At 42.1% G+C, this 13,437-nt stretch overlaps 1 protein-coding gene across 1 annotated transcript in view; it reads right to left on the reverse strand.

The window, feature by feature from the left end:
• Nucleotides 1–249: 249 nt before the first annotated feature.
• The window catches only part of mtmr11 (myotubularin related protein 11), a 32,357-nt gene continuing 19,169 nt past the window's right edge, over nucleotides 250–13,437 (reverse strand). Inside the window, exons 7-17 of the mRNA XM_036539878.1 lie at nucleotides 13,290–13,437; nucleotides 12,693–12,780; nucleotides 12,141–12,229; nucleotides 11,460–11,584; nucleotides 9,350–9,428; nucleotides 8,692–8,762; nucleotides 5,903–6,075; nucleotides 5,420–5,590; nucleotides 4,708–4,926; nucleotides 2,752–3,060; nucleotides 250–2,276 (exon numbers count right to left, since the gene is read on the reverse strand). Coding sequence (XP_036395771.1) covers nucleotides 1,863–2,276; nucleotides 2,752–3,060; nucleotides 4,708–4,926; nucleotides 5,420–5,590; nucleotides 5,903–6,075; nucleotides 8,692–8,762; nucleotides 9,350–9,428; nucleotides 11,460–11,584; nucleotides 12,141–12,229; nucleotides 12,693–12,780; nucleotides 13,290–13,437 — 1,886 coding nt within the window. The 3' untranslated portion in view covers nucleotides 250–1,862. The remainder of the gene's footprint in view (nucleotides 2,277–2,751; nucleotides 3,061–4,707; nucleotides 4,927–5,419; nucleotides 5,591–5,902; nucleotides 6,076–8,691; nucleotides 8,763–9,349; nucleotides 9,429–11,459; nucleotides 11,585–12,140; nucleotides 12,230–12,692; nucleotides 12,781–13,289) is intronic.

Here is a 13,437-nt window from a genome sequence, read left to right on the forward strand (position 1 = left end):
GTTTCAATCAAGGTTCAGCATTAACGTTGATATCTATAGACAGTCAAAAATAACATTTTGAGTGAATAAAATATGTTACATAGCAAAGGCTATAACTCGGACTGGGTTTTGCAGGGGTTTTCCTCCATATAAAATGAACAACAACAGCTGTACCATGGTCGTCACACTGATGAGATCACATTAGAATGATGGCATTCATTAGAAAAGCGACCTAAACCGTTAATGTGATTGAAACCTTGGAAATAGCTCACTTTGGAAATCTGACAGAATGCACCTCATGAAGACAGTATTATCCATGTAGTTAGCCTGGTACTTTTGATAGCTGAGATTTCACATCATATAAAACAGAAGGTCTAAGGGAACTATGCATGGGCCTGTACTTATTTTCTCAATTTAACCTGGACCAGAAAGCACACCACACCACTGAACAGACTCAAAACGGCATCCATCAACAACACATTTTCAGCATTCATCAATTTACAAATGTCTACAGCTAAAGACAGTACCAAATATGTGCAAAACATATAAATGGACAAAATGGTCATGCGTATTTAATTACAGCAATGTATGAATGATAATAATTACTAATGCTTATATTATTTTCCCTGGAATACCTGGAGATGGGTTTCAATGTTACACTTTTTAAAGAAAACACTTAAGTCACCACAGAGAGTGGATAATACTACATATTAGCCACTTCAAGAGAACATAACTCATACTATGTAGAAAACAATGTACAGTATTGGTCCCTCTTCTATTCAAATTATGCAAAAAATATGCTGTATTATTGAAAGTTTATCAGATGCTTTGAGTGGGTAGTTAGAAATATATATGTTGGAGTAAAGGGTAACCTAATGTATAAAACTGAGCTTGTTTGACTGTAAGTGCCCTATCTTTACAGCATATTGTTAAAACATGGGCACTCCTGTTGTAAAGTTTCCCGAGGCCTACATCCAGTCACATTACCATGAAGTCCTGGGAGTGCATTTTAATGCCATGAGGGTTTATGTGAATGTCTCCCCCTACTGTTCACTTTGAAAAGTGCTCTCTGCTCTGAGTTTCCATATTAAACCTGCTGCCATTATCCCTGACTAGAATATGTACAGCCTTAACTCTCTTAAATGGAGACAGAATTCAAATGGCCATGTCTATCTACCTGATCTGACTGGACTGTAACAGCTATTCAAATTGTAAACTGACTGCAATAGAAAGTCAGGCGAGAAAGTCAAACAACCCTTGATTCAGCTTCACTGATGCCTCTTCCAGTATATTAGCAATGGAATGTGGTGATCTAATTAGATCCAGCAAAGAGACAGACATAGTCATCCTCTATCATCATTACAGAATATATTCAGCAATCTACTGGCCTTTTTCCTCATCTGTTCAAACAACAGAATACTGAGATGACCTTAGATGAAAACCAAGGAATTTCATTTGCTGGTTTGGAAAGCTGGTCATTACAGTTTCCCTAATAAGTATACAAGAATAAAAAAAGAAATTAAAATGCTTGAAGTGCAATCATTACTTAACAGAGTACAACAGAATCAGTCTTGTTCAGCTGTAGAAATCAGCTCTAGATAACATGCAACAAATACTGTTAACATTGTGCTGTACTTCTCACTGAGTACTGGGAAATTATTGCTTTTCAACATCCCATTCTTGACCAATATGCTAACCTTAGCAAAAACACCCCAGTGTCCCATTGTATTAGGGGAAGTAGGTCAAGAGCTCGGCTTGGAGTGTGATGGAGCTTGTTAGAGTTGACCCCCAATCTCGGATGTGGAGTTTAGTACCACAGGTGTGAATGCTACCTGTTTCCTACGCATCTCTTTGAGGATCAAATCCTTAGCCAAGTGCGGTGCTCAGGACCCCAGAGAGGGCCCGCTGTTCTTGGACAGCCTTGTGCTGGGCATGGGAGTGTAGCGCTGGTCTTGGCGACTGTCTGGTGGGTGGCTGAACAGGAATGTACGTTTGCTCGGGTCACGATTGGCCAGCCTGGGCAGGGGTGCGGTGGGGGGCGGAGCCCTGGGTGGGGCAGAGGTCGGAGGCAGGCCCCGGGGTGTGACGAAGGAGGGCCGCGGGGCGGAGAAAAGGAAAGTGCCGTTGTTGGTGTTCTGGTTGAGGTTGGTGTCTGGCCTCCGAGACTCCTGCTTCTTGGTTGTGGGGGCAGCATGTCCACTTGATGCCAGGGCCAGCTTGTCTCTGAGCTGCTGGACCTCCCAGGCCAACTGGTCGACAGGGTGGTACATGGACGTGGGTGTGGGGTGGCAGAAGGCCTGTGAACACAACAAACACAAAATCTGTCACTCAGTACCATTCCTGACTTCAACTACCACCGGGGATGCATCATGTTAAAAAAAGACATTACATTACAGTTACAAATTACATTTATTTACTCTTTTTGCAACTACTACATTCCACATAATAAATAATATTTGTTTTTACATATGAAAAGGACATTTAAGAAAGGAAAATGTATCATTTCATTCATTATACATTTGACTTATATGCCTTATGAACATTGATTCTTACTGAATTACCACTGTTGGCTTATATCAGGAAAGCTGGCAACCAGCAATGGGAGGATAAGGCTTCAAAGCGTTGAGCAACCATGTGCTGGTTATATGAGTCAAGCAGGACTTTACTCTCTATAGCAAAATACCATGAGTAGTTTAAATAAGTGAGTCAGAACTAACACATGGCAGCTCCACCTATCTGAGTGCTCTCCATTGCTAACAGCTGTTTGGGTACCTGTGCCTGGAGAGCCCCCCGCAGGTAGCAGTCCCTCCACACACCAATACAAGGCCCCAGTAGGAGGGGCAGCAGAGGCTCCTGTGGGTCCTGGGGGTTGGGCGAGACTTTGGAGGGCTCGCTTTGGGACCACGTCTTAATGAGGCGCTCCAGTCCCGGGAGGCTCTCTGAGGACGGGGCCCGCCGGTGGCTCTTTCGGTACGAGCCCGACCCCCCGCCATTACGCCAGGGCAGAAGGTGTGAGGGGGAGGAGAAAGTACCCCGGGACAGCAGGAAGACAGAGCCTAGGGTTCCATCACTGAGCTGAGACTGGGGGGAGGAAGAAGAGAGCATGCGTCAAGGTAACAAGATAGGGTTAGCCATAGCAGTTGCAGAGTACTTTGTCACTTTCATTTTACTTTAGAAGTAGGACACAATCACAATAAGAACACAAGAAGATACTACACATTTGTTATTGTTGACATAACCAGACAATAATGATAAAGACTCAAACAATCATAGGAACATTAAAACAATTCAGAAGCTCACAGCTGCCCTTGGAAATAAAGTCAAGTGTTGAGCCTTCCCAAACTGAGACACTTCATTACCTTGAGCAGCTCAAGCATATTAGTCTTGGGTGAGCTCCTCGTATCACAGCCTGATTGCCTGTGTGACCAGCAATTAGACCCAAAGTCGGAGTTTATGCCAATAATTACGATGATACAAGCAGTAATGTGAAATTCATGCATGACTAATACATAATAATGAATGTATCACTGATTACTGGATAGGAAAGTGTATAAAGTATGCCATGTGTATTTCATTGCTTTAATCTGCACAAAGCTTCTGTCGGATATTCATCGCAAATTTACATTCACAGGTACTGACATCATTTTTAAAAGATGTGTAACTCAATTCCCACTTTGTGTCATGTGTTCATGGAAAATCAGGCACTGGAAACAGTTAAAATAAAGTCCATTTGGTGACTGAAGTATATTCTTCATTCATACAGTTTTGTCTAACACATAACTACAGATACAGTGTGAAGTTTGAAGGGTTCATTCAGTGTCACCACCCAAAAGAAACTGATATCTTGCCACCACAATCTCTTCAATCCAGTGTAGAAATACTTGGGAACTTGTGTCTTATGTTATGTAGATTGTTCTCTATATGTATGGTTTTTACACAAAGGATTGAAAAATTATGAAACCTGTACATCAGTTTTCAAAATTCACAGATGATTCAGTGTCCTCAGCACCTGAGTGCTCATGATTAAAAGAAGCGACCTGATTTTTGATAATGAGACTGACATCCTACTGCACATATTATATAAAGCCAGCTGTCTCCTCCATGCAGGTCCTCTCTGTTAGCCTCCCTGCTTTCCAAGAGCTCATCCATCTCTCAGAATCACTGCTTTTTATTCAGCTCTGGCCCGACACAGCGCTGTGATGCAGCACCGCCATGGAAAGCGCAGATGGCACACATAACCGCGGCTGCCAAGGCCAGCTCATCAGGAAGGGAGAGCGGGGACATGGAAAAGAGGGCCTTTTTCCACAGAGTTCATGAATTTTCATTAGACAGTTGTTTGCTGCCTTATATTTCCATCTAGGCCGTTCGACTTGCCCTTTGACCTTTCTCCATTACGTGCATCATCCTCTTCTCTTGAGCCAACTTACCAAACCATCACTTTTACTTCTGATTAGAATTTACAGCCCCATAACATAAACTGTCTGGGTATGAATATGAACATCAGTTCAAAGGCAACCATAGAAAAGGTGCATCTTGTCAATATACCACCTGATCCTATCAGTGGCCAACTCACACTAGTTCACTTGCACCCTTGGAATATCACATCAGTGGGGTTGAGGGGTTGACTTCTAAGGTTGCCCAAACCAATCCCTTGACTGTCCCACAGTCAAATGTCTGCAATACTGCAGTTTCTGTTCATTCTGAACAGGAATGACCGTCTGGCCTTACCTTGTGTGTGTCAGGGTTCGTGTTGAGATTCCCATTCAGGACTGGCTGGGGTGCGGAAGACTGGGCCACAGGGTGTGTGAAACGTGCCCGCCTCTGGCAGCTGTACTGCAGGGCCCAGTCCCACACTGGGGGAAGAGGGGGGTCCACTGGATCCTGGGAGGGGTCCTGGGGTAGCACCTCCCTCCAGCCATTCACTGGGGTGTAGCTCTGAGACAGACGCTGGGGGAGAATAAAGTACACCAATACACCTGTAAAAACCAACCAGTCCAGACAGCTACTGGTCCAGTCTCTGGTGCCCTCCAGCTTGGGCTACTACAGTTCTTCCCCGACTAGCCTCCCCACCAATCTTATCCAATCCTTTCTCTTCTTTTACACCTATGCTGCCTGAAAGACCCTCATAGCTACAAACTGGTAAGCTATTGACCTTTCAGCAAAGCATGCACAAAACAGGAAAATCTTCTTTATTGCTGAATGCTCTCAACAGTTTGTTATTCTCATCAAGACTGAGTCATTCCAAGAGCTAAAGGCAAATTATCCATTGTACTGCTGCCACCTACTGACAGAAGTGTAGAATGCACTCTCAATATTGTACAAGGAAGCTTTGTGTATGTGAAAGCAGAAGACCAGTTGCTTATGCCTTGATTAAATATATCCCCACAAGTTCTGTGTGAAGTAACAATGGCAATGCTAGGCAGTAGCAATGCTGTGTTACCTGTGAGCGGCGGCTCCTCTCCCTCTGGCAGTTGGACAGGAAGGTGCTGAAGAGGGGTAAGTGGAAACTGTCATGGAGGGCTAGCAGGTAGTCCCCTGTGAGCTGGAATCGAGAGGGATACTGGGCCCAGAGTTGCCACACGCAGTCCAGGAAGAGCAGGAACACAGGGGCCTGGGAAAGTAGAACATTGAATGAGGAGTTTGCAAGGCCCTGGTCACAGGTTGGTCCCTCTAACAAGCGCTGCTATTTGAAACGTGCTCCACTCCGCAACGACTCAAAATGTATTTGTGACACCTGGCTTTTGATTGCAGATGTGTTACCTGTTAGGAGAACTCCTCACTTTCAACATAACAGTCTAGCAGGTGCCAAACTTGATATTGACTTCAATAAAATTCAGCACTCTTCAGCAGCATAATTATTTAAATAACTGCTACCAGAACATGAAATATATAGGGATCTGTACAGCCCCAAGGTGACCCTCACCTCCTCCTTGTCGCTGTCTCGATGGTAGTTGGCCCGGCTGAGGAAGCGATGACCAGCCATGACCCACTCCTTCTGGACGAGGCCCTGGAAGCCTGGCACAGTTCTACAGTACGGATCACACATCACCTGGACCAGACTGGACACCACACAGTTCATGTCCCTGTCCTCTTGCTCTGCAGACAAACATCATTCAATCATCAACTCAACATCAATCCAACATTGATCCAACATTGATCAAACACAAATTCCAATCCAACTATAAAAACTTGGCAGGGCATTGAAAACCTGATAAAGCATTATATGTGTACCATAACCAGTTGTGTGCAGCATGAAAAATTACAGCAAAACAGTAGTATTAGTATTAAAAATTAAGCATTAAGTATTAAAAATGAGCAAATCAATATCAAAATGATAAATATTTTAAAATATAAGAACTATAAAATAAAAACAAAAACTCAATCAATTTATATTTACAAACAGACAAGGACATCAATCAACTAAAAAGAACAACAGAAGATCAACAGAATAGAGACACTGCTGATTTCATGTAAGTCAAAGATAAAATTTACTGAGTTAATGTCTTGTACTCCAAACCTTTCACATCTGTATCTGCATATGATCTCTCCAAATGCAGCTACTTTTCTATCAAAGGTTACATTCATTTTCTGTAACACTGAGAAAAGGTCAGCGTCTGCTGTCTGTCACTGGCTGCCTGGTCTGAAGCAAGTTTCATTGGGTTCTAGGCTTCTTCTTGCACAGCTTATTTTCATTCTGGGGAGGAAGGTTTGCTCGGGTTGAAACGCTTCTCATGCATTACCACCTGTCACCAGCACCCTCCTGTCTGACAGGAGCCGTTTCTTCCAGCCAATTCTGCGGCTGAACATCACTTAGCCTGGCAGAATTAACTATGAGAAGGCCTGGTCTGGGCTGAAATCTCTCCTGCTCTCTCTAAAGTACAAGAGCTGAACAGCGGAATGAAAGAGTTATTTTGGTTCAGTACATGTTACCACACGGCTGTGAGTAACATGTTAGGTAAGAAAGCTGAGGCACTAGATCAGTTTATACTTTGTGGGTGAAACACGGTTATCATGGGTTCCCCTTAGTAAGAGTGACATCTAAGCCTATAATTACACAACAACCTTTGCTTCTGCACTATCATTGTTCATAAAGTACTTCTCCTTGGAACCGCTTAACACATTTATTATGGTAACACCATAGAAGTGTGTGAATAGTTTTGTGACAAATCAAATCCGTCACATCAATTCAACAATGAGAAAAACACACAGATCTGCCTAATGCATTTTCAGAGTTCCAAGTGTTAACACAAAGATAACTATATGTAACATTTTTAAACAAAACTTTGTTGCTTTTAATTAATGTCAATAGACTGGAATGTATAGCAACCAGAATGTAGTATGAAAAGGAATGTGTCATGCATCACCTCAGTCAACACTCATCTCTCTCATTCCACCTGAATGGATACATATCAAACACTGCCACCTTGTGGTTTCAAGTGTGAGCGAGTTGAATCCACATCTGTTGCGCAGGTGTGAGATGCATGCACTGGCTCTTTGCATCTGAGACTGCCCTGGACTTGTTTCTTGAGTTATTTAGTGCTAGTGAGGACACTGTGGATTGTGGGTTCTGGGGGAGGGTGCTTTGTGATATTCCTGTTTCTCTAAAAATACTTCAAGAATTTAAGACACTAGGAGCATATTACTTCAATACACAGAAATGGGAATGTTCAGCTACCAAATCACCAGCAAAGAATTAGGGACAATATTTTCAGAGAACAAAATTAGCTTGAAGCAAATTACTTCGTTGGTAGTCGTAGTACTAACAGCTGGTTGAACCAAGACAGCCAAGCATTAGTTTATACAGTCATAATTGTTGTAATCGTTGCTTTTGTCATGATTAAATCTTTTGCTGGGTGGAGTTCAGGAAGACTGTACATCATATAACATGTGCATCATATCGATACCAATGCAGCTCAGTAATCCTCAATAAATAATGAAAAAGGACCTTACTTCAAATTAATGTCTATATTTATGATAAAAGACAACATTATACTGAAGTACAGAATGTCCTTTGGATAATTAACGACCTAATTAATCCAAGCACTTATCTTAACCATATGTGCTGTGGGGGAAAGACTACTAGTGCTATCCACAGTTCTCTCACCATAAGTTAAAATGTAGCTAAATTTGAGTTCAAAATTCCATTCACTTCATTCTATTAACAACTACATATTCCCAGTCATACATTTCCTAAAACTGAGCCTTGCATCTAAAAACAGTGTCACTTGTAAGCTTAGTAGCAAGCCTAAAAAGGCACAGCATCTAAAAAAGTTAGTGCAGCTAAAAAAGAGGCCTCCATCTGAAACACATGACCAACAAATACCATGTGGAATATATCAATGTGCCCTTGTAAGGTATCATACATAACAACGGGTGTCTCTTACAAACAAGTCCAGTCAAGTCTACGGCCCAGATTCAATTTAGGCACGATACTTTGCCCCACATTTTGAATAACACATTTAAGCAAGTGTTATTTTGTTTAATCTTGATTTTGTCACACAACATGTTGACAAAACATATCTCTGAAATTAATGCAAGATGTCCCTTAAGAACTGAAAGAATAAAATGCTTGCATGGGAATTAGGCCTAAGCATATATCCTGCTCTGTCCAACTCTGTTCCACCTGAATTAAAGAGACATTACATTCTGGTCAGTTCACAGTTTCCCTCACAAGTGTCCTCAAAGCTATACGTCCTCTACCATGTAGCTTACCTTGAAGGATGACAGTCATGTGACCACCTCGCAGTAGACAGGAAACCTCTGCAGCCTTCTTGAGACAGCACCTGGGAGAGCAGAGCTACATGATAATCCCAGAATTCACTGCTGCTGCCTGCCTCCTGCTAACATCCCTTTGTATACCATCAAGTTCTACAAAATGACATGCAATTACTAGGGACACAGTTTAAATGGTAAAAGGCCAGATTTAAATTTTAGCACTGGAATATTGTGTAATTCCCTGTTGAAGCATCGTAGCAGATTGTATTGGGAACACAGTCCAAACATTTAGTGATTTTGTATATAGAATAATTAATACAGAAGATTTTTATCACTTTACAAGAAACTGCACATGGAACAGCCAGTTCAAGAAAAGTGTAACTGGAATTCCAGTTAAGCCATTGACCCAATGTAGCTTAATACTGTAGTCTTTACAAACCCATAGTCATTAATAACATGTCACTAACTTGGTTTCCACTGATACTTTTATTATTTTTGAAAATTATTTGCTCTGCCAAAACCACAAATATTATTTAAACCATTTCTGTTGAACACGGAAACTACTACTAATTTACTCTGATGTGAGAAAGGGGGCCCACAAGTTATGCTGACAGATGACTGATGTCTCACAGAGCTGTGACTCAGGTTGTCTTACCTGGCATGGTCCAGCCAGCGACTGGCCTCAAGAGTAGACAGCCATTTGTCATCTGGCACAGACACAGATGCAGATATATCTGTCGCACAGAGAGAAAAAAAAAAAACAATTACATCGTGATCTCCTGTTCTGGTTTCAAGATTGGGAGGAGGTAAACAACCAGGGTTACAGGTCATTATCAGTGTATCTAACATGTTTTGAAAAGAGTTAAATCTGTCAGTAATTTATCTTCACATTATACTGAATTATAGAACTATATTCACCCTTCGGTGACATCGGTAACAGTATCTGGTAAGTAAAACCTGACAGTAAGTCTCCAGTCTACTCAGTGGCCTGCTGTGCCAAGCACCCCCCCCCCCCCCTTCCCATTGGAACTGTACAGCACTATAGTCAAGCACAGCCAAAAAACATTTCACACTCCATAAGGGTGACTTCATGGATATTTTACAGTATATGCTGAAGGAGATCCACTCTGTGTCACGCATGCCTTTTTGATCTATTTTTCCTCCGCCCTCCACCCCGCTGCGATCAAAGCCCTGACTGCAGTCAGACGATGGGAATTTTGATGTTTTTTTGCCAAATTCCTGCACTGTGTGTGAGGCACAACACAACAGGACCAAGCTATGAGAACAATGCATGAAGGAGGGAGGTGGTTTATGCGGTGTCCTGTTTGCGAAAGGCGTATCGAACTCGGAATATGAGCAACACCCAGACTGCACTGCGGTTTCAGTCACTGTGGACCTCACCAGCTGGAGGATCTGTGGAGTTAGCACAGCAGGGAGCCAGGCTCTGACGGCAGCCCCTTGCATCTCACATATACTGGTGCACAATTAAGAAGCTTAACGCAACAGGCCCACACACTATAGGACTAAGGGATTTGCCACTACAATATGGATTTATACATTTCTGTGTTTTTATGTACAGTTTTATTAATCATATTTATGGGTTAAATGTATGTCAACACAAGGCACTAGGCCCATGCTTGATCCTGGAAAAACATAAATTTTGAGACACTTTGTTATTTAAAGCAAAGTTCAGTCATTTCAAAAGCCGTCTGAAATGACAAAATAGGGTACAAAAGTAGTAACAAGCTTGTTGATTGGTTCACAGGCCATAATCTGTCTCAGCTATTGTTAAACAAAAGACAAACTTTATAGTCTGTAGCACACAGAAACATATTCTGAAATAGTACCAGAATGCAACAATTTTACCTCAAAACTGCCTCAGATCTTCACTACATTTGTAGAAAAATGTTACATTTGACTTAATCTAAATAAGTCATTGTGTAATTTTCAGACAGCTTCCTATGCTTTACACTTTGTGCCATATGCCCAAGCATCCTGTTAGCCAACTTCCTTTTCTTTCTGCTTAAGACCAATATTTATTTACCTATAGTTAAAAAAGTTATAATTATTGTAAATCATGCTATGATTACAACAGCTTTGTGTCTGCCTCCCATAAATTATTCATGCATTACATTCTTAATACTACATATGAAGACCTCAACAACTGGCAATAATAAGTTCATTATTCTTTCACTAATTATATGCCAATTTTAGCTTCATAATGAGTCCAATGTGTGTCATTTTGTTGGTTTTTTCCTCAGTCAAAATATGTAGTAAGTTCAGTTTGAGTCAAAGCATTTTGTCAATTTCCTGAAAAAAATTGTTAAACAAATCCCTTCTTCTTTGGAATCTGTGCTGTCTAGCCTCTACGATGCCACTTGGCAAAGAATAACCCCAATTTAAGGCCTAACCATGGATTCCAATATTTTCCTCAAGATTCTTTTTAACTGATTGGCCTTCTGTTTCCTGGATCAATGTTACCACTCTAGGCCTTCTGAACTTTGTGATTTTCTTATGGTTGTGTAAACCACACAAAGATTTTTGTTTCTTGCTTGCAGATTGTCTCTCTACTAACAGAAGGTTATAGTATAGCATCTGTTATCTATGAGTTGATTGAAATTTACACATAAAACCTGCATGGTACACCTGAATGGTCATCCCCAGGTATGTAGTCTGATCTAGATTATCACGTCACACTGAATGTACCAAACATAACCATGCCAAATGATATCACATGCACCACAGATTCAGAAGTGGGCACCTACCTCCCAGGCAAAGGGCACGCAGACGGGTATGTGCCAGCTGGATGTCAGCTGGAGTGGGCATCTCTTCAGCAAGCTCTACAACCACACACTGCTGCTGACCCCCAAACAGGAGGGCCTCCAGGTTCCTACACCGAGAGAACCAACCAGCACTACTGTCAGTACATTTCCCATGTCCCACATTACTGTTAACAAAATGCCCCTGTCCCATATCACTGCAATGTCTGTGTCCAGCACTACTGTCAGCACAATGCCCATGTCCAAAATTACAAGTCAAACCCAACAAAGAGTTTGATTTGGCCTTACCAGGTCTTTCTAAATCAGCTCTAAAGAGCCATTAAGTTCATGTGTGCTTTATAGACGCAACTAAACACTTTCCCTGGGGTTTGTGTTTTGAAGTACTTACTTACTTAAAAAACACGAAATGCATTGCAATTTCATGTAAATGTTAAAGACATTACTGATATTTTTCGATGAGCAGGCACAGATGCTGTTTAAAACAGGACATGTAAGAAGATTCAATGAAAAGGTATATCACTAGGGTTCACACAGGGGTGCTCTGAGCATACTCTCAAGGTGTTAATTAGCACTGCTGTAGAACTGATTTAAACTGCTGCAGTAATTGCGCTAACAGGAAAATAATGCGGCAAGGTGCACGCCTGATGGCGCTGTCCTGCTACACACCTGATGTCGTCCTTCTCATGGTAGATGTTGTTCTGAAAGCTAGCTGTCCGCAGCAGGTCACTGCCCCGTGGATGTCGCCAGCACCAGCGCTGGAGGACGACAGATGAGAATCTCATGGGACAGTCACACACAATAGCTTAACATCACTCACGTCCAAGGCCAGGCTGTAGCTGGAATTTATGCTAATCCTGGGAACACCCTTTTCACCTTTTAATCTTCACAGCAATTGTAACCAGTAGGTTACAGTTTTAAATCCCAACTGTGGCACTACTGTTATAACTTTAATGTACTAAACAGTACTAAACCTGAACTGCGAAAGTTCATGTTCTACTCTTATAAATGGTAATATGTAAAATGTGAGCCATGTGTGACTTCCACCATAGATAAGCGTGTCTGCATAGCAACAGCACTTAGTAAGATTAAACCTACTGTATATATATCATGTCTTTCTTCAATGACCTTTGACAGGAGGGTCCAGTCATTTGCAATGGGCAGGAGGGTCTAAGTTTTGATTAATGGATTTCACTCGAGGATATATCCTACTGCACTCACAGGGATGCGGCCCTCGTTGAAGTGGGCGAAGGTCTTCTTCAGCTCTGTGTCCAGCACCTTCTGAGGCACTACATTAAACCTGGGAAGACTGAGAACAAAGGAGAAAGGCACTTTTATTACACTGACAACTCAACAAGTTGGCTTGCTTACACTGTTATTGGGGCTGACTCAGCCCATGAGTATGTCTAGCATGTGTGCTTACTGGGACAAAGCTCTCATCACATGTTAACAAGTTTCTCTTTCCATTTAGCATGCCATGTTTTTGGCTTGGTAACTGCGTCTTGTTGCCATTGTGCATTTCTATTCCATTGCCCTCTAGGCGCTCACGAGAAGAATTAATGATGCTTGTTATCATGTGACACACAATGCAGTATGCTCTTGAGCTGAAATACACAGTTTCAGGTTGTACGCCTCAAACTGCAGGTCTTAACGGCTAAAAAAGAGCTAAATAATGATGTGTGGAAATGGCTTCATAGGCTTTGCTCAATTCCAGAAATAACCTTAGGAAATCAGGCGATCCTGCAGGTCTGGAGAACAATGTGTGCTCCTTTTAGGGCGCGCAAACCCAACACTGATATTAAAGGTTAAAGGTCATACCTGGTGGCCATCTCGAAGCGGTCATTGACGGCACTGACCCTCCAGCCTGTGGCGCCCGTCCGCTCCAGCTCCCTCTCCCAGTCTGTCACGCTCTCAAACCAGTTCATCTGGGCGTCGTGCCGACGGTTGCTAAGGAACTGCTTCATCT

The sequence above is a fragment of the Megalops cyprinoides genome, chromosome 10, assembly GCF_013368585.1.
Source record: "Megalops cyprinoides isolate fMegCyp1 chromosome 10, fMegCyp1.pri, whole genome shotgun sequence".
NCBI lineage: Eukaryota > Metazoa > Chordata > Actinopteri > Elopiformes > Megalopidae > Megalops > Megalops cyprinoides.